The sequence below is a fragment of the Somniosus microcephalus genome, unplaced genomic scaffold (genome assembly GCF_052327205.1).
Source record: "Somniosus microcephalus isolate GS21.2 unplaced genomic scaffold, FLI_Smic_1.0 unresolved_chr3, whole genome shotgun sequence".
NCBI lineage: Eukaryota > Metazoa > Chordata > Chondrichthyes > Squaliformes > Somniosidae > Somniosus > Somniosus microcephalus.
This window is the reverse complement of record NW_028225181.1, coordinates 60750714-60770828: the sequence shown is the minus strand read 5'-3', so window position 1 is coordinate 60770828 and position 20115 is coordinate 60750714. Positions and strand designations below refer to the sequence as shown.

Below are 20115 nucleotides of genomic sequence, written 5' to 3'. Positions count from 1 at the left end.
TAACCCGTGCTGTACCTGCCCTGGGAGTGTTTGATGGGACAGTGTAGAGGGAGATTTACGCTGTAACTAACCCGAGCTGTAACTACCCTGGGTGTGTTTGATGGGGACAGTGTAGAGGGAGCTTTACTCTGTATCTAACCCCGTGCTGAACCTGCCCTGGGAGTGTTTGATGGGACAGTGTAGAGGGAGCTTTACTCTGTATCTATCCCGTGCTGTCCCTGCCCTGGGAGTGTTTGATGGGACAGAGTAGAGGGAGCTTTACTCTATATCTAACCCCGTGGTGTACCTGCCCTGGGAGTGTTTGATGGGACAGTGTAGAGGGAGCTTTACTCTGTATCTAACCCGTGCTGTACCTGCCCTGGGAGTGTTTGATGGGACAGTGTAGAGGAAGCTTTGCTCTGTGTCTAACCCGTGCTGTACTAGCCCTGGGAGTGTTTGATGGGACAGTGTAGAGGGAACTTTACTCTGTATCTAACCCGTGCTGTACCTGCCCTGGGAGTGTTTGATGGGACAGTGTAGAGGGAGCTTTACTCTGCATCTAACCCGTGCTGTACCTGCCCTGGGAGTGTTTGATGGGACAGTGTAGAGGAAGCTTTACTCTGTATCTAACCCGTGATGTACCTGCCCTGGGAGTATTTGATGGGGCAGTGTAGAGCAAGCTTTACTCTGTATCTAACCCCTGCTGTACCTGCCCTGGGACTGTTTGATGGGACAGTGTAGAGGGAGCTTTACTCTGTATCTAACCCGTGCTGTACCTGCCCTGGGAGTGTTTGTTTGGACAGTGTTGAGGGAGCTTTACTCTGTGTCTAACCCGTGCTGTACCTGCCCTGGGAGTGTTTGATGGGACAGTGTAGAGGGAGCTTTACTCTGTATCTAACCTGTGCTGTACCTGCCCTGGGAGTGTTTGATGGGACAGTGTCGAGGGAGATTTACTCTGTTTCTAACCCGTGCTGTACCTGCCCTGGGAGTGTTTGATGGGACAGTGTAGAGGAAACTTTACTCTGTGTCTAACCCGTGCTGTACCTGCCCTGGGAGTGTTTAATGGGACAGTGTAGAGGGAGACTTACTCTGTATCTAACCCGTGCTGTACCTGCCCTGGGAGTGTTTGATGGGACAGTGTAGAGGGAGCTTTACTCTGTATCTAACCCGTTCTGTACCTGCACTGGGAGTGTTTGATGGGACAGTTTCGAGGGAGCTTTACTCTGTATCTAACCCGTGCTGTACCTGCCCTGGGAGTGTTTGATGGGACAGTGTAGGGGGAGCTTTACTCTGTATCTAACCCGTTCTGGACCTGCCCTGGGAGTGTTTGATGGGACAGTGTAAAGGGAGCTTTACTCTGTATCTAACCTGTGCTGTACCTGCCCTGGGAGTGTTTGATGGGACAGTGTAGAGGGAGCTTTACTCTGTATCTAACCCGTGCTGTACCTGCCCTGGGAGCGTTTGATGGGACAGTGTAGAGGGAGCTTTACTCTGTATCTAACCCATGGTGTACCTGCCCTGGGAGTGTTTGATGGGACAGTGTAGTGGGAGCTTTACTCTGTATCTAACCCGTTCTGTACCTGCCCTGGGAGTGTTTGATGGGACAGTGTGGAGGGAGCTTTACTCTGTATCTAACCCGTTCTGTACCTGCCCTGGGAGTGTTTGATGGGGCAGTGTAGAGGGAGCTTTACTCTGTATCTAACCCGTGCTGTACCTGCCCTGGGAGTGTTTGATGGGACAGTGTAGGGGAAGGTTTACTTTGTGTCTAACCCGTGCTGTACCTGCCCTGGGAGTGTTTGATGGGACAGTGTAGAGGGAGCTTTACTCTGTATCTAACCCGTGCTGTACCTGCCCTGGGAGTGTTTGATGGGACAGTGTAGAGGGAGCTTTACTCTGTGTCTAACCCGTGCTGTACCTGCACTGGGAGTGTTTGATGGGTCAGTGTAGAGGGAGCTTTACTCTGTATCTAACGCCATGCTGTACCTGCCCTGGGAGTGTTTGATGGGACAGTGTAGAGGGAGATTTACTCTGTATCTAACCCGTGCTGTACTGCCCTGGGAGTGTTTGATGGGACAGTGTAGAGGGAGCTTTACTCTGTATCTAACCCGTGCTGTACCTGCCCTGGGAATGTTTGTTTGGACAGTGTTGAGGGAGCTTTACTCTGTGTCTAACCCGTGCTGTACCTGCCCTGGGAGTGTTTGATGGAACAGTGTAGGGGGAGCTTTACTCTGTATCTAACCCGTTCTGTACCTGCCCTGGGAGTGTTTGATGGGACAGTGTAGGGGAAGGTTTACTCTGTATCTAACCCGTTCTGTACCTGCCCTGGGAGTGTTTGATGGGACAGTGTAGGGGAAGGTTTACTTTGTGTCTAACCCGTGTTGTACCTGCCCTGGGAGTGTTTGATGGGACAGTGTAGAGGGAGCTTTACTCTGTATCTAACCCGTGCTGTACCTGCCCTGGGAGTGTTTGATGGGACAGTGTAGAGGGAGCTTTACTCTGTATCTAACCCGTGCTTTACCTGCCCTGGGAGTGTTTGATTGGACAGTGTAGAGGGAGCTTTACTCTGTGTCTAACCCGTGCTGTACCTGCCCTGGGAGTTTTTGATGGGACAGTGTAGAGGGAGCTTTACTCTGTATCTAACCCGTGCTGTACCTGCCCTGGGAGTGTTTGATGGGGCAGTGTAGAGAGAGCTTTACTCTGTGTCTAACCTGTGCTGTACCTGCCCTGGGAGTGTTTGATGTGACAGTGTCGAGGGAACTTTACTCTGTATCTAACCCGTGCTGTACCTGCCCTGGGAGTGTTTGATGGGGCAGTGTAGAGAGAGCTTTACTCTGTGTCTAACCCACACTGTACCTGTTGAGTCATGTGGTGTTGGGGTTGGTGGTGTTGAGGTTTGTGGTGTTTTCAGTTCTGACCTGGGTCTTTGAGTTCCCTGGAAACGACCTTTTCCAGCATGAGAGGTTGGCGAATCACCTTCACCCGGTTGGCTTTCTTCAGTGGTTTGGTGATGAGGAAGAGGTCGGTGAACAGGAGACAATGGACCTCGATCTGAGAGAGGAAGAGAGGAGATGGGGCATGAGTTCTCGGTGCGTCTCCAGCTCGCCTTCTCAGTGGGGTAGACTTGGAGCCTTTCCCCTCCCTCCAGCACCCAGCCCCAGTTATCAGTCATAGAATCATAGAGTCATAGAGTTATACGGCACAGATAAAGCCACTTCGGCCCATCGAGTCCGCGCCGGCCATCAAGCCCTGTCTATTCTAATCCCATTTTCCAGCACTTGGCCCATAGCCTTGTATGCTATGGCGTTTCAAGTGCTCATCTAAATGCTTCTTGAATGTTGTGAGGGTTCCTGCCTCTACCACCCTTTCAGGCAGTGAGTTCCAGATTCCAACCACCCTCTGGGTGAAAAAGTTCCTCCTCAAATCCCCTCTAAACCTCCTGCCCCTTACCTTGAAACTATGCCCCCTGGTTATTGACTCCTCTACTAAGGGGAAAAGTTCCTTTTTATCTACCCTATCTATGCCCCTCATAATTTTGTACACCTCAATCAGGTACCCCCTCAGCCTTCTCTGCTCTAAGGAAAACAACCCCAGCCTGTCCAGTCTCTCTTCATAGCTGAAGCGCTCCAGCCCAGGTAACATCCTGGTGAATCTCCTCTGCACCCTCTCCAATGCAATCACATCCTTCCTATTGTTGTGTATGTAACCTGTTCCACCTTAAGAGAGCTTAAGCCTGTTCCACCTTAAGAGCTGTACTACTTTCTCAGGCTGCTGTAGACGTAATACCGGGGGTGAACACACCGGTATATAAGCACTGTGCAGTAATCTTGTATTCAGTATAGTCCCTACCTCCAACCAGTAAAGACCTGTTTTTATTGTTACTCATTAGTCTGTGTCTTAATTAACTAAATAATTCACAGACTTAACACCTATAGCGTGGCGACCTAACTGCACACAGTATTCCAGCTGTGGCCTAACTAGCGTTTTGTACAGCTCCATCATAACCTCCCTGCTCTTATATTCTATGCCTCGGCTAATGAAGGCAAGTATCCCATATGCCTTTTTAGCAACCTTATCCACCTGTCCTGCTGCCTTCAGGGATCTATGTACATGCACACCAAGGTCCCTCTGATCCTCCGTCCTTCCTATGGTCCTACCATTCATTGTGTATTCCCTTGCCTTGTTAGTCCTCCCAAAATCATCACCTCACACTTTTCAGGGTTAAATTCCATTTGCCACTGTTCCGCCCGTCTGACCAACCCGCAAGGTAACCTCCCACTCAGAACTGTTGGGCACCAGGCCTTCAATGGAGGGCAGCTGTCACGGGAGATGCAGCCAGGATTTGACCTGGATTTGGACTGTTTAGGCCTGCAGCAAGGGGAGAGAATGGGGGTGAGGGAGAGGACAAGAGGGAGGGAGGGATGGAGTGAGGCAGCGCAAGAGGGAGGGAGAGAGACAGTGAAAGAGGGAGGAGGGAGAGTAAGAGGGAGGGACAGAGGGAGGGAGATAGTGAAAGTGGGAGGAGGGAGAGCAAGAGGGAGGGAGGGAGGGGGAAAGAGCAAGAGGGAGCGATAGAGTGAGGCAGAGCAAGAGGGAGGGAGGGAGGGAGTGAGAGAGAAAGAGCAAGAGGGAGAGAGACAGATCAAGAGCGAGAAAGGGAGAGAGACAGTGACATGAATCAGTCATTCATGAAAGAAAGACTTATGAAATAATACTGAGCGGCCTGCGGGTGGCGCTGTCCAGGGAGAGTATAAATACTCGGGCATGGGCCCAGCTTGCTCAGGGCATTCTTAACAGGAACTAGTGAAGGACACAACTGGACCTCCTTGTTGTAAAACAGTTGATTAAAGCTTTGTTTAACGCTTAGACCAAGTGCCTCGTAGTGTTCTTACATCAGAAAGAGCAAAAGGGCGGGAGGGAAGGAGAGAGACAGTGAAAGAGGGAGGGAGGGAGGGAGGCAATGAAAGAGGGAGGGAGGGAGTGAGGCAATGAAAGAGGGAGGGAGGGAGGGAGGCAATGAAAGAGGGAGGGAGGGAGGTAGGGAGGCAATGAAAGAGGGAGGGAGGCAATGAAAGAGGGAGGGAAGGAGGGAGGCAATGAAAGAGGGAGGGAGGGAGTGACACAGTGAAAGAGGAAGGGAGGGAGTGAGTGAGTGAGGCAATGAAAGAGGGAGGGAGTGAGACAGTGAAAGAGGGAGGAGGGAGAGCAAGAGGGAGGGATGGAGTGAGGCAGAGCAAGAGGGAGGGAGGGAGTGAGTGAGGCAGTGAAAGAGGGATGACGGAGAGCAAGAGGGAGGGGGGATGGAGTGAGGCAGAGCAAGTGTGAGAGAGGGAGAGAGAGACAGCAAGAGGGAGGGAGGGAGTGAGGCAGAGCAAGAGGGAGGGAGGGAGTGAGACAGTGAAAGAGGGAGGAGGGAGAGCAAGAGGGATAGGGGGATGGAGTGAGAAAGAGCAATAGGGAGGGAGGGAGAGAGACAGAGCAAGAGGGAGTGAGGGAGAGAGGGAGAGAGACAGAGCAAGAGGGAGGGAGAGAGGGAGGGAGAGAGGGAGAGAGACAGAGAATGGGAGGGAGAGGGATTGAGAGAGAGTGGAGTGGAGAGAGGGATGTAGAGAGAGACGGAGAATGGGAGAGAGAGGGATTGAGAGAGAGTGGAGCGGAGAGAGGGATGTAGAGAGAGAGAGAGAGAGAGAGAGACGGAGAATGGGTGAGAGAGGGATTGAGAGAGAGTGGAGCGGAGAGAGGGATGTAGAGAGAGAGAGAGAGAGAGAGAGAGAGATGGAGAATGGGTGAGAGAGGGATTGAGAGAGAGTGGAGTGGAAAGAGGGATGTAGAGAACGAGAGAGAGAGAGAGAGAGACGGAGAATGGGAGAGAGAGGGATTGAGAGAGAGTGGAGTGGAGAGAGGGATGTAGAGAGAGAGAGAGAGAGAGACGGAGAATGGGAGGGAGAGGGATTGAGAGAGAGTGGAGCGGACAGAGGGATTCGGGTCATTCTCCAATCACTGGCGAGGCAGCGAGCGAGACCCGGGGGTAGCACAGTGCCAAAGGCCAAAGAGTTAAGGAAGAGCAGTGGAGGCCCACAGTTTGCGGGGTGAGGAGTCCCACAGTTTGGGGGGTGAGGAGTCCCCACAGTTTGGGGGGTGAGGAGTCCCCACAGTTTGGGGGGTGAGCAGTCCCACAGTTTGGGGGGTGAGGAGTCCCCACAGTTTGGGGGGTGAGGAGTCCCACAGTTTGGGGGTGAGGAGTCCCACAGTTTGGGGGGTGAGGAGTCCCACAGTTTTGGGGGGTGAGGAGTCCCACAGTTTGGGGGTGAGGAGTCCCCACAATTTGGGGGGTGAGGAGTCCCACAGTTTGGGGGTGAGGAGTCCCCACAGTTTGGGGGGTGAGGAGTCCCACAGTTTGGGGGGTGAGGAGTCCCCACAGTTTGGGGGGTGAGGAGTCCCCACAGTTTGGGGGGGTGAGGAGTCCCACAGTTTTGGGGGTGAGGAGTCCCACAGTTTGGGGGTGAGGAGTCCCCACAGTTTGGGGGGTGAGGAGTCCCCACAGTTTGGGGGGTGAGGAGTCCCACAGTTTGGGGGGTGAGGAGTCCCCACAGTTTGGGGGGTGAGGAGTCCCCACAGTTTGGGGGGTGAGGAGTCCCCACAGTTTGGAGGGTGAGGAGTCCCCACAGTTTGGGGGTGAGGAGTCCCCACAGTTTGGGGGGTGAGGAGTCTCACAGTTTGGGGGGTGAGGAGTCTCACAGTTTAGGGGGTGAGGAGTCCCCACAGTTTGGGGTGGTGAGGAGTCCCACAGTTTGGGGGGTGAGGAGTCCCACAGTTTGGGGGGTGAGGAGTCCCACAGTTTGGGGGGTGAGGAGTCACCACAGTTTGGGGGGTGAGGAGTCCCCACAGTTTGGGGGGTGAGGAGTCCCACAGTTTGGGGGGGTGAGGAGTCCCACAGTTTGGGGGGTGAGGAGTCCCACAGTTTGTGGGGTGAGGTGTCCCACAGTTTAGGGGGGTGAGGAGTCCCACAGTTTGGGGGGTGAGGAGTCCCCACAGTTTGTGGGGGTGAGGAGTCCCCACAGTTTGGGGGGTGAGGAGTCCCACAGTTTGTGGGGTGAGGTGCCCACAGTTTAGGGGGGTGAGGAGTCCCACAGTTTGGGGGGTGAGGAGTCCCACAGTTTGGGGGGTGAGGTGTCCCCACAGTTTGGGGGGTGAGGAGTCCCACAGTTTGGGAGGTGAGGAGTCCCACAGTTTGGGGGGTGAGGAGTCCCACAGTTTGGGGGGTGAGGAGTCCCCACAGTTTGGGGGGTGAGGAGTCCCCACAGTTTGGGGGGTGAGGAGTCCCCACAGTTTGGGGGGTGAGGAGTCCCACAGTTTGGGGGGTGAGGGGCCCCACAGTTTGGGGGGTGAGGAGTCCCACAGTTTGGGGGGTGAGGAGTCCCCACAGTTTGGGGGGTGAGGAGTCCCACAGGTTGGGGGGTGAGGAGTCCCCACAGTTTGGGGGGTGAGGAATCCCCACAGTTTGCGGGGTGAGGAGTCCCACAGTTTGGGGGGTGAGGAGTCCCACAGTTTGGGGGGTGAGGAGTCCCACAGTTTGGGGGGTGAGGAGTCCCACAGTTTGGGGGGTGAGGAGTCCCACAGTTTGGGGGGTGAGGAGTCCCACAGTTTGGGGGGGTGAGGAGTCCCACAGTTTGGGGGGTGAGGAGTCCCACAGATTGGGGGGTGAGGAGTCCCCACAGTTTGGGGGGTGAGGAGTCCCACAGTTTGGGGGTGAGGAGTCCCACAGTTTGGGGTTTGAGGAGTCCCACAGTTTGGGGGGGTGAGGAGTCCCACAGTTTGGGGGTTGAGGAGTCCCACAGTTTGGGGGGGTGAGGAGTCCCACAGTTTGGGGGGTGAGGAGTCCCACAGTTTGGGGGGTGAGGAGTCCCACAGTTTGGGGGGTGAGGAGTCCCACAGTTTGGGGGGTGAGGAGTCCCCACAGTTTGGGGGGTGAGGAGTCCCACAGTTTGGGGGTGAGGAGTCCCACAGTTTGGGGGGTGAGGAGTCCCACAGTTTGGGGGGTGAGGAGTCCCACAGTTTGGGGGGTGAGGAGTCCCCACAGTTTGGGGGGTGAGGAGTCCCACAGTTTGGGGGTGAGGAGTCCCACAGTTTGGGGGTTGAGGAGTCCCACAGTTTGGGGGGTGAGGAGTCCCCACAGTTTGGGGGGGGTTGGAGTCCCACAGTTTGGGGGGTGAGCAGTACCACAGTTTGGGGGTGAGGAGTCCCACAATTTGGGGGGTGAGGAGTCCCACAGTTTGGGGGGTGAGGAGTCCCACAATTTGGGGGGGTGAGGAGTCCCACAGTTTGGGGGGGTGAGGAGTCCCACAGTTTGGGGGGTGAGGAGTCCCACAGTTTGTGGGGTGAGGTGTCCCACAGTTTAGGGGGGTGAGGAGTCCCACAGTTTGGGGGGTGAGGAGTCCCCACAGTTTGTGGGGGTGAGGAGTCCCCACAGTTTGGGGGGGTGAGGAGTCCCCACAGTTTGGGGGTGAGGAGTCCCACAGGTTGGGGGGTGAGGAGTCCCCACAGTTTGCGGGGTGAGGAGTCCCACAGTTTGGGGGGTGAGGAGTTCACAGTTTGGGGGGTTAAAAGTCCCACAGTTTGGGGGGTGAGGGGATGCACAGTTCGTGGGGTGAAGAGTCCCACAATTTGGGGTGTGAGGAGTCCCACAATTTGGGGGGGTGATAAGTCCCACAGTTTGGGGGGTGAGGAGTCCCACAGTTTGGAGGGTGAGGAGTCCCACAGTTTGGGGGGTGAGGAGTTCACAGTTTGGGGGGTGAAAAGTCCCACAGTTTGGGGGGTGAGGGAATGCACAGTTTGGGGGGTGAAGGGTCCCACAATTTGGGGGGTGAGGAGTCCCACAATTTGGGGGGGTGAGGAGTCCCCACAGTTTGGGGGGTGAGAGGTCCCCACAGTTTGGGGGGTGAGGAGTCCCCACAGTTTGGGGGGTGAGGAGACCCCACAGTTTGGGGTGAGGAGTCCCCACAGTTTGGGGGGTGAGGAGTCCCACAGTTTGGGGTGAGGAGTCCCCACAGTTTGGGGGGTGAGGAATCCCCACAGTTTGGGGGGTGAGGAGTCCCACAGTTTGGAGGGTGAGGAGTCCCCACAGTTTGCGGGGTGAGGAGTTCACAGTTTGGGGGGTGAAGAGTCCCACAGTTTGGGGGGTGAGGAGTCCCACAGTTTGCGGGGTGAGGAGTTCACAGTTTGGGGGGTGAAGAGTCCCACAATTTGGGGGGTGAGGAGTCCCACAGTTTGGGGGGTGAGGAGCCCCCACAGTTTAGGGGTGAGGAGTCCCCACAGTTTGGGGGTGAGGAGTCCCACAGTTTGGGGGGTGAGGAGTCCTCACAGTTTGGGCGGTGAGGAGTCCCCACAGTTTGGGGGTGAGGAGTCCCACAGTTTGGGGGGTGAGGAGTCCTCACAGTTTGGGCGGTGAGGAGTCCCCACAGTTTGGGGGGTGAGGAGTCCCCACAGTTTGGGGGGTGAGGAGTCCCCACAGTTTGGGGGGTGAGGAGTCCCCACAGTTTGGGGGGTGAGGAGTCCCCACAGTTTGGGGGTGAGGAGTCCCACAGTTTGGGGGCTGAGGAGTCCCCACAGTTTGGGGGGTGAGGAGTCCCACAGTTTGGGGGTGAGGCTTCCCACAGTTTGGGGCTGAGGAGTCCCCACTGTTTGGGGGGTGAGGAGTCCCACAGTTTGGGGGGTGAGGTGTCCCCACAGTTTGGGGGTGAGGCTTCCCACAGTTTGGGGCTGAGGAGTCCCCACAGTTTGGGGGGTGAGGAGTCCCACAGTTTGGGGGGTGAGGAGTCCCACAGTTTGGGGCTGAGAAGTCCCCACAGTTTGGGGGGTGAGGAGTCCCCACAGTTTGGGGGGTGAGGAGTCCCCACAGTTTGGGGGGTGTGGTGTCCCCACAGTTTGGGGGGTGAGGAGTCCCCACAGTTTGGGGTGGTGAGGAGTCCCACAGTTTGGGGGGTGAGGAGTCCCACAGTTTGGGGGGTGAGGAGTCCCACAGTTTGGGGGGTGAGGAGTCACCACAGTTTGGGGGGTGAGGAGTCCCCACAGTTTGGGGGGTGAGGAGTCCCACAGTTTGGGGGGTGAGGAGTCCCCACAGTTTGGGGGGTGAGGAGTCCCACAGTTTGGGGGGGTGAGGATTCCCACAGTTTGGGGGGTGAGGAGTCCCACAGTTTGTGGGGTGAGGTGTCCCACAGTTTAGGGGGGTGAGGAGTCCCACAGTTTGGGGGGTGAGGAGTCCCCACAGTTTGTGGGGGTGAGGAGTCCCCACAGTTTGGGGGGTGAGGAGTCCCACAGTTTGTGGGGTGAGGTGCCCACAGTTTAGGGGGGTGAGGAGTCCCACAGTTTGGGGGGTGAGGAGTCCCACAGTTTGGGGGGTGAGGTGTCCCCACAGTTTGGGGGGTGAGGAGTCCCACAGTTTGGGAGGTGAGGAGTCCCACAGTTTGGGGGGTGAGGAGTCCCACAGTTTGGGGGGTGAGGAGTCCCCACAGTTTGGGGGGTGAGGAGTCCCCACAGTTTGGGGGGTGAGGAGTCCCCACAGTTTGGGGGGTGAGGAGTCCCACAGTTTGGGGGGTGAGGAGTCCCACAGTTTGGTGGGTGAGGAGTCCCACAGTTTGGGGGGGTGAGGAGTCCCACAGTTTGGGGGGTGAGGAGTCCCACAGATTGGGGGGTGAGGAGTCCCCACAGTTTGGGGGGTGAGGAATCCCCACAGTTTGCGGGGTGAGGAGTCCCACAGTTTGGGGGGTGAGGAGTCCCACAGTTTGGGGGGTGAGGAGTCCCACAGTTTGGGGGGTGAGGAGTCCCACAGTTTGGGGGGTGAGGAGTCCCACAGTTTGGGGGGTGAGGAGTCCCACAGTTTGGGGGGGTGAGGAGTCCCACAGTTTGGGGGGTGAGGAGTCCCACAGATTGGGGGGTGAGGAGTCCCCACAGTTTGGGGGGTGAGGAGTCCCACAGTTTGGGGGTGAGGAGTCCCACAGTTTGGGGGTTGAGGAGTCCCACAGTTTGGGGGGGTGAGGAGTCCCACAGTTTGGGGGTTGAGGAGTCCCACAGTTTGGGGGGGTGAGGAGTCCCACAGTTTGGGGGGTGAGGAGTCCCACAGTTTGGGGGGTGAGGAGTCCCACAGTTTGGGGGGTGAGGAGTCCCACAGTTTGGGGGGTGAGGAGTCCCCACAGTTTGGGGGGTGAGGAGTCCCACAGTTTGGGGGTGAGGAGTCCCACAGTTTGGGGGGTGAGGAGTCCCACAGTTTGGGGGGTGAGGAGTCCCACAGTTTGGGGGGTGAGGAGTCCCCACAGTTTGGGGGGTGAGGAGTCCCACAGTTTGGGGGTGAGGAGTCCCACAGTTTGGGGGTTGAGGAGTCCCACAGTTTGGGGGGTGAGGAGTCCCCACAGTTTGGGGGGGGTTGGAGTCCCACAGTTTGGGGGGTGAGCAGTACCACAGTTTGGGGGTGAGGAGTCCCACAGTTTGGGGGGTGAGGAGTCCCACAATTTGGGGGGTGAGGAGTCCCACAGTTTGGGGGGTGAGGAGTCCCACAATTTGGGGGGGTGAGGAGTCCCACAGTTTGGGGGGGTGAGGAGTCCCACAGTTTGGGGAGTGAGGAGTCCCACAGTTTGTGGGGTGAGGTGTCCCACAGTTTAGGGGGGTGAGGAGTCCCACAGTTTGGGGGGTGAGGAGTCCCCACAGTTTGTGGGGGTGAGGAGTCCCCACAGTTTGGGGGGGTGAGGAGTCCCCACAGTTTGGGGGTGAGGAGTCCCACAGGTTGGGGGGTGAGGAGTCCCCACAGTTTGCGGGGTGAGGAGTCCCACAGTTTGGGGGGTGAGGAGTTCACAGTTTGGGGGGTGAAAAGTCCCACAGTTTGGGGGGTGAGGGGATGCACAGTTCGGGGGGTGAAGAGTCCCACAATTTGGGGGGTGAGGAGTCCCACAATTTGGGGGGGTGAGGAGTCCCACAGTTTGGGGGGTGAGGAGTCCCACAGTTTGGAGGGTGAGGAGTCCCACAGTTTGGGGGGTGAGGAGTTCACAGTTTGGGGGGTGAAAAGTCCCACAGTTTGGGGGGTGAGGGAATGCACAGTTTGGGGGGTGAAGGGTCCCACAATTTGGGGGGTGAGGAGTCCCACAATTTGGGGGGGTGAGGAGTCCCCACAGTTTGGGGGGTGAGCGGTCCCCACAGTTTGGGGGGTGAGGAGTCCCCACAGTTTGGGGGGTGAGGAGACCCCACAGTTTGGGGTGAGGAGTCCCCACAGTTTGGGGGGTGAGGAGTCCCACAGTTTGGGGTGAGGAGTCCCCACAGTTTGGGGGGTGAGGAATCCCCACAGTTTGGGGGGTGAGGAGTCCCACAGTTTGGAGGGTGAGGAGTCCCCACAGTTTGCGGGGTGAGGAGTTCACAGTTTGGGGGGTGAAGAGTCCCACAGTTTGGGGGGTGAGGAGTCCCACAGTTTGCGGGGTGAGGAGTTCACAGTTTGGGGGGTGAAGAGTCCCACAATTTGGGGGGTGAGGAGTCCCACAGTTTGGGGGGTGAGGAGCCCCCACAGTTTAGGGGTGAGGAGTCCCCACAGTTTGGGGGGTGAGGAGTCCCACAGTTTGGGGGGTGAGGAGTCCTCACAGTTTGGGCGGTGAGGAGTCCCCACAGTTTGGGGGTGAGGAGTCCCACAGTTTGGGGGGTGAGGAGTCCTCACAGTTTGGGCGGTGAGGAGTCCCCACAGTTTGGGGGGTGAGGAGTCCCCACAGTTTGGGGGGTGAGGAGTCCCCACAGTTTGGGGGGTGAGGAGTCCCCACAGTTTGGGGGGTGAGGAGTCCCCACAGTTTGGGGGTGAGGAGTCCCACAGTTTGGGGGCTGAGGAGTCCCCACAGTTTGGGGGGTGAGGAGTCCCACAGTTTGGGGGTGAGGCTTCCCACAGTTTGGGGCTGAGGAGTCCCCACAGTTTGGGGGGTGAGGAGTCCCACAGTTTGGGGGGTGAGGTGTCCCCACAGTTTGGGGGTGAGGCTTCCCACAGTTTGGGGCTGAGGAGTCCCCACAGTTTGGGGGGTGAGGAGTCCCACAGTTTGGGGGGTGAGGAGTCCCACAGTTTGGGGCTGAGAAGTCCCCACAGTTTGGGGGGTGAGGAGTCCCACAGTTTGGGGGGTGAGGTGTCCCACAGTTTGGGGGGTGAGGAGTCCCACAGTTTGGGGCTGAGGAGTCCCCACAGTTTGGGGGGTGAGGAGTCCCACAGTTTGGGGGTGAGGTGTCCCACAGTTTGGGGGGGTGAGGAGTCCCCACAGTTTGGGGGGTGGGGAGTCCCCACAGTTTGGGGGGTGAGGGGTCCCCACAGTTTGGGGGGTGAGGGGTCCCCACAGTTTGGGGGGTGTGGAGTCCCCACATTTTGGGGGGTGAGGAGTCCCCACAGTTTGGGGGGTGAGGAGTCCCACAGTTTGGGGGGTGAGGAGTCCTCACAGTTTGGGGGGTGAGGAGTCCCCACAGTTTGGGCGGTGAGGAGTCCCCATAGTTTGGGGGTGAGGAATCCCACAGTTTGGGGGGTGAGGAGTCCTCACAGTTTGGGGGGTGAGGAGTCCCCACAGTTTGGGCGGTGAGGAGTCCCCATAGTTTGAGGGTGAGGAATCCCACAGTTTGGGGGGTGAGGAGTCCCACAGTTTGGGGGGTGAGGAGTCCCCACAGTTTGCGGGGGTGAGGAGTCCCCATAGTTTGGGGGGTGAGGCTTCCCACAGTTTGGGGGGTGAGGAGTCCCCACAGTTTGGGGGGTGAGGAGTCCCCACAGTTTGGGGGGTGAGGAGTCCCACAGTTTGGGGGGTGAGGAGTCCCACAGTTTGGGGGGCGAGGAGTCCTCACAGTTTGGGCGGTGAGGAGTCCTCACAGTTTGGGGGGTGAGGAGTCCCCACAGTTTGGGGGGTGAGGCTTCCCACAGTTTGGGGGGTGAGGAGTCCCCACAGTTTGGGGGGTGAGGAGTCCCCACAGTTTGGGGGGTGAGGAGTCCCACAGTTTGGGGGGTGAGGAGTCCCACAGTTTGGGGGGCGAGGAGTCCTCACAGTTTGGGCGGTGAGGAGTCCTCACAGTTTGGGGGTGAGGAGTCTCACAGTTTGGGGGGTGAGAGGAGTCCCCACAGTTTGGGGGGGTGAGGAGTCTCACAGTTTGGGCAGTGAGGAGTCCCCATAGTTTGGGGGGTGAGGAGTCCCCACAGTTTGGGAGGGTGAGGAGTCCCACAGTTTGGGGGGTGAGGAGTCCCACTGTTTGGGGGGTGAGGAGTCCCACAGTTTGGGGGGTGAGGAGTCCCAGTGAGGAGTCCCACAGTTTGGGAGGTGAGGAGTCCCCACAGTTTGGGGGGTGAGGAGTCCTCACAGTTTGGGGGGTGAGGAGTCCCCACAGTTTGGGGGGTGAGGAGTCTCACAGTTTGGGGGGTGAGGAGTCCCACAGTTTGGGGGGGTGAGGAGTCTCACAGTTTGGGGGGTGAGGAGTCCCACAGTTTGGGTGGGTGAGGAGTCCCACAGTTTGGGGGTGAGGAGTCCCCACAGTTTGGGGGGTGAGGAGTCCCCACAGTTTGGGGGGGTGAGGAGTCCCCACAGTTTGGGGGGTGAGGAGTCCCCACAGTTTGGGGGGTGAGGAGTCCCACAGTTTGGGGGGTGAGGAGTCCCACAGTTTGGGGGTGAGGAGTCCCACAGTTTGGGGAGGTGAGGAGTCCCCACAGTTTGGGGGTGAGGAGTCCCACAGTTTGGGGGGTGAGGAGTCCACAGTTTGGGGGGTGAGGAGTCCACAGTTTGGGGGTGAGGAGTCCCACAGTTTGGGGGGTGAGGAGTCACACAGTTTGGGGGGTGAGGAGTCCCCACAGTTTGGAGGGTGAGGAGTCCCACAGTTTGGGGGGTGAGGAGTCCCACAGTTTGGGGGGTGAGGAGTCCCACAGTTTGGGGGTGAGGAGTCCCACAGTTTGGGGGGTGAGGAGTCCCCACAGTTTGGGGGGTGAGGAGTCCCACAGTTTGGGGGGTGAGGAGTCCCACAGTTTGGGGGGTGAGGAGTCCCCACAGTTTGGGGGGTGAGGAGTCCCACAGTTTGGGGGTGAGGAGTCCCCACAGTTTGGGGGGTGAGGAGTCCCACAGTTTGGGGGTGAGGAGTCCCCACAGTTTGGGGGGTGAGAGAGTCCCACAGTTTGGGGGGTGAGGAGTCCCCACAGTTTGGGGGGTGAGGAGTCCCCACAGTTTTGGGGGGTGAGGAGTCCCACAGTTTGGGGGGTGAGGAGTCCCCACAGTTTGGGGGGTGAGGAGTCCCACAGTTTGGGGGTGAGGAGTCCCCACAGTTTGGGGGGTGAGGAGTCCCACAGTTTGGGGGTGAGGAGTCCCCACAGTTTGGGGGGTGAGGAGTCCCACAGTTTGGGGGGTGAGGAGTCCCCACAGTTTGGGGGGTGAGGAGTCCCCACAGTTTGGGGGGGTGAGGAGTCCCCACAGTTTGGAGGGTGAGGAGTCCCCACAGTTTGGGGGGTGAGGAGTCCCCACAGTTTGGGGGGTGAGGAGTCTCACAGTTTGGGGGGTGAGGAGTCTCACATTTTGGGGGGTGAGGAGTCCCCACAGTTTGGGGGGTGAGGAGTCCCCACAGTTTGGGGGGTGAGGAGTCCCCACAGTTTGGGGGGTGAGGAGTCCCCACAGTTTGGGGGGTGTGGTGTCCCCACAGTTTGGGGGGTGAGGAGTCCCCACAGTTTGGGGTGGTGAGGAGTCCCACAGTTTGGGGGGTGAGGAGTCCCACAGTTTGGGGGGTGAGGAGTCCCACAGTTTGGGGGGTGAGGAGTCACCACAGTTTGGGGGGTGAGGAGTCCCCACAGTTTGGGGGGTGAGGAGTCCCACAGTTTGGGGGGTGATGAGTCCCCACAGTTTGGGGGTGAGGAGTCCCACAGTTTGGGGGGTGAGGAGTCCCACAGTTTGGGGGGTGAGGAGTCCCACAGTTTGGGGGGGTGAGGAGTCCCACAGTTTGGGGGGTGAGGAGTCCCACAGTTTGTGGGGTGAGGTGTCCCACAGTTTAGGGGGGTGAGGAGTCCCACAGTTTGGGGGGTGAGGAGTCCCCACAGTTTGTGGGGGTGAGGAGTCCCCACAGTTTGGGGGGTGAGGAGTCCCACAGTTTGTGGGGTGAGGTGCCCACAGTTTAGGGGGGTGAGGAGTCCCACAGTTTGGGGGGTGAGGAGTCCCACAGTTTGGGGGGTGAGGAGTCCCACAGTTTGGGGGGTGAGGAGTCCCACAGTTTGGGGGGTGAGGAGTCCCACAGTTTGGGAGGTGAGGAGTCCCACAGTTTGGGGGGTGAGGAGTCCCACAGTTTGGGGGGTGAGGAGTCCCCACAGTTTGGGGGGTGAGGAGTCCCCACAGTTTGGGGGGTGAGGAGTCCCCACAGTTTGGGGGGTGAGGAGTCCCACAGTTTGGGGGGTGAGGGGCCCCACAGTTTGGGGGGTGAGGAGTCCCACAGTTTGGGGGGTGAGGAGTCCCCACAGTTTGGGGGGTGAGGAGTCCCACAGGTTGGGGGGTGAGGAGTCCCCACAGTTTGGGGGGTGAGGAATCCCCACAGTTTGCGGGGTGAGGAGTCCCACAGTTTGGGGGGTGAGGAGTCCCACAGTTTGGGGGGTGAGGAGTCCCACAATTTGGGGGGTGAGGAGTCCCACAGTTTGGGGGGTGAGGAGTCCCACAGTTTGGGGGGTGAGGAGTCCCACAGTTTGGGGGGGTGAGGAGTCCCACAGTTTGGGGGGTGAGGAGTCCCACAGTTTGGGGGGTGAGGAGTCCCCACAGTTTGGGGGGTGAGGAGTCCCACAGTTTGGGGGTGAGGAGTCCCACAGTTTGGGGGTTGAGGAGTCCCACAGTTTGGGGGGTGAGGAGTCCCACAGTTTGGGGGGTGAGGAGTCCCCACAGTTTGGGGGGTGAGGAGTCCCACAGTTTGGGGGTGAGGAGTCCCACAGTTTGGGGGTTGAGGAGTCCCACAGTTTGGGCGGTGAGGAGTCCCCACAGTTTGGGGGGGGTTGGAATCCCACAGTTTGGGGAGTGAGCAGTACCACAGTTTGGGGGTGAGGAGTCCCACAATTTGGGGGGTGAGGAGTCCCACAGTTTGGGGGGTGAGGAGTCCCACAATTTGGGGGGGTGAGGAGTCCCACAGTTTGGGGGGGTGAGGAGTCCCACAGTTTGGGGGGTGAGGAGTCCCACAGTTTGTGGGGTGAGGTGTCCCACAGTTTAGGGGGGTGAGGAGTCCCACAGTTTGGGGGGTGAGGAGTCCCCACAGTTTGTGGGGGTGAGGAGTCCCCACAGTTTGGGGGGGTGAGGAGTCCCCACAGTTTGGGGGGTGAGGAGTCCCACAGGTTGGGGGGTGAGGAGTTCCACAGTTTGGGGGGTGAGGAATCCCCACAGTTTGCGGGGTGAGGAGTCCCACAGTTTGGGGGGTGAGGAGTTCACAGTTTGGGGGGTGAAAAGTCCCACAGTTTGGGGGGTGAGGGGATGCACAGTTCGGGGGGTGAAGAGTCCCACAATTTGGGGGGTGAGGAGTCCCACAATTTGGGGGGGTGAGGAGTCCCACAGTTTGGGGGGTGAGGAGTCCCACAGTTTGGAGGGTGAGGAGTCCCACAGTTTGGGGGGTGAGGAGTTCACAGTTTGGGGGGTGAAAAGTCCCACAGTTTGGGGGGTGAGGGAATGCACAGTTTGGGGGGTGAAGGGTCCCACAATTTGGGGGGTGAGGAGTCCCACAATTTGGGGGGGTGAGGAGTCCCCACAGTTTGGGGGGTGAGCGGTCCCCACAGTTTGGGGGGTGAGGAGTCCCCACAGTTTGGGGGGTGAGGAGACCCCACAGTTTGGGGTGAGGAGTCCCCACAGTTTGGGGGGTGAGGAGTCCCACAGTTTGGGGTGAGGAGTCCCCACAGTTTGGGGGGTGAGGAATCCCCACAGTTTGGGGGGTGAGGAGTCCCACAGTTTGGAGGGTGAGGAGTCCCCACAGTTTGCGGGGTGAGGAGTTCACAGTTTGGGGGGTGAAGAGACCCACAGTTTGGGGGGTGAGGAGTCCCACAGTTTGCGGGGTGAGGAGTTCACAGTTTGGGGGGTGAAGAGTCCCACAATTTGGGGGGTGAGGAGTCCCACAGTTTGGGGGGTGAGGAGCCCCCACAGTTTAGGGGTGAGGAGTCCCCACAGTTTGGGGGGTGAGGAGTCCCCACAGTTTGGGGGGTGAGGAGTCCCCACAGTTTGGGGGGTGAGGAGTCCCCACAGTTTGGGGGTGAGGAGTCCCACAGTTTGGGGGCTGAGGAGTCCCCACAGTTTGGGGGGTGAGGAGTCCCACAGTTTGGGGGTGAGGCTTCCCACAGTTTGGGGCTGAGGAGTCCCCACAGTTTGGGGGGTGAGGAGTCCCACAGTTTGGGGGGTGAGGTGTCCCCACAGTTTGGGGGTGAGGCTTCCCACAGTTTGGGGCTGAGGAGTCCCCACAGTTTGGGGGGTGAGGAGTCCCACAGTTTGGGGGGTGAGGAGTCCCACAGTTTGGGGCTGAGGAGTCCCCACAGTTTGGGGGGTGAGGAGTCCCACAGTTTGGGGGGTGAGGTGTCCCACAGTTTGGGGGGTGAGGAGTCCCACAGTTTGGGGCTGAGGAGTCCCCACAGTTTGGGGGTGAGGAGTCCCACAGTTTGGGGGGTGAGGTGTCCCACAGTTTGGGGGGGTGAGGAGTCCCCACAGTTTGGGGGGTGGGGAGTCCCCACAGTTTGGGGGGTGAGGGGTCCCCACAGTTTGGGGGGTGAGGAGTCCCCACAGTTTGGGGGGTGTGGAGTCCCCACAGTTTGGGGGGTGAGGAGTCCCCACAGTTTGGGGGGTGAGGAGTCCCACAGTTTGGGGGGTGAGGAGTCCTCACAGTTTGGGGGGTGAGGAGTCCCCACAGTTTGGGCGGTGAGGAGTCCCCATAGTTTGGGGGTGAGGAATCCCACAGTTTGGGGGGTGAGGAGTCCTCACAGTTTGGGGGGTGAGGAGTCCCCACAGTTTGGGCGGTGAGGAGTCCCCATAGTTTGAGGGTGAGGAATCCCACAGTTTGGGGGGTGAGGAGTCCCACAGTTTGGGGGGTGAGGAGTCCCCACAGTTTGCGGGGGTGAGGAGTCCCCATAGTTTGGGGGGTGAGGCTTCCCACAGTTTGGGGGGTGAGGAGTCCCCACAGTTTGGGGGGTGAGGAGTCCCCACAGTTTGGGGGGTGAGGAGTCCCACAGTTTGGGGGGTGAGGAGTCCCACAGTTTGGGGGGCGAGGAGTCCTCACAGTTTGGGCGGTGAGGAGTCCTCACAGTTTGGGGGGTGAGGAGCCCCACAGTTTGGGGGGTGAGGCTTCCCACAGTTTGGGGGGTGAGGAGTCCCCACAGTTTGGGGGGTGAGGAGTCCCCACAGTTTGGGGGGTGAGGAGTCCCACAGTTTGGGGGGTGAGGAGTCCCACAGTTTGGGGGGCGAGGAGTCCTCATAGTTTGGGCGGTGAGGAGTCCTCACAGTTTGGGGGTGAGGAGTCTCACAGTTTGGGGGGTGAGGAGTCCCCACAGTTCGGGGGGGTGAGGAGTCTCACAGTTTGGGCAGTGAGGAGTCCCCATAGTTTGGGGGGTGAGGAGTCCCCACAGTTTGGAGGGTGAGGAGTCCCACAGTTTGGGGGGTGAGGAGTCCCACAGTTTGGGGGGTGAGGAGTCCCACAGTTTGGGGGGTGAGGAGTCCCCACAGTTTGGGAGGTGAGGAGTCCCACAGTTTGGGGGGTGAGGAGTCCCACAGTTTGGGAGGTGAGGAGTCCCCACAGTTTGGGGGGTGAGGAGTCCTCACAGTTTGGGGGGTGAGGAGTCCCCACAGTTTGGGGGTGAGGAGTCTCACAGTTTGGGGGGTGAGGAGTCCCCAAAGTTTGGGGGGGTGAGGAGTCTCACAGTTTGGGGGGTGAGGAGTCCCCACAGTTTGGTGGGTGAGGAGTCCCACAGTTTGGGGGGTGAGGAGTCCCCACAGTTTGGGGGGTGAGGAGTCCCCACAGTTTGGGGGGGGGTGAGGAGTCCCCACAGTTTGGGGGGTGAGGAGTCCCCACAGTTTGGGGAGGTGAGGAGTCCCACAGTTTGGGGGGTGAGGAGTCCCACAGTTTGGGGTGTGAGTAGTCCCACAGTTTGGGGAGGTGAGGAGTCCCCACAGTTTGGGGGTG

The 20115-nt window shown here is 58.9% G+C and overlaps 1 protein-coding gene across 1 annotated transcript in view; it reads right to left on the bottom strand.

Moving 5' to 3' along the window:
* The window catches only part of LOC147091599 (pleckstrin homology domain-containing family G member 6-like), a 201505-nt gene that overhangs the window by 49411 nt on the left and 131979 nt on the right, over window positions 1-20115 (bottom strand). Inside the window, exon 11 of the mRNA XM_085976827.1 lies at window positions 2895-3027. Coding sequence (XP_085832953.1) covers window positions 2895-3027 — 133 coding nt within the window. The remainder of the gene's footprint in view (window positions 1-2894; window positions 3028-20115) is intronic.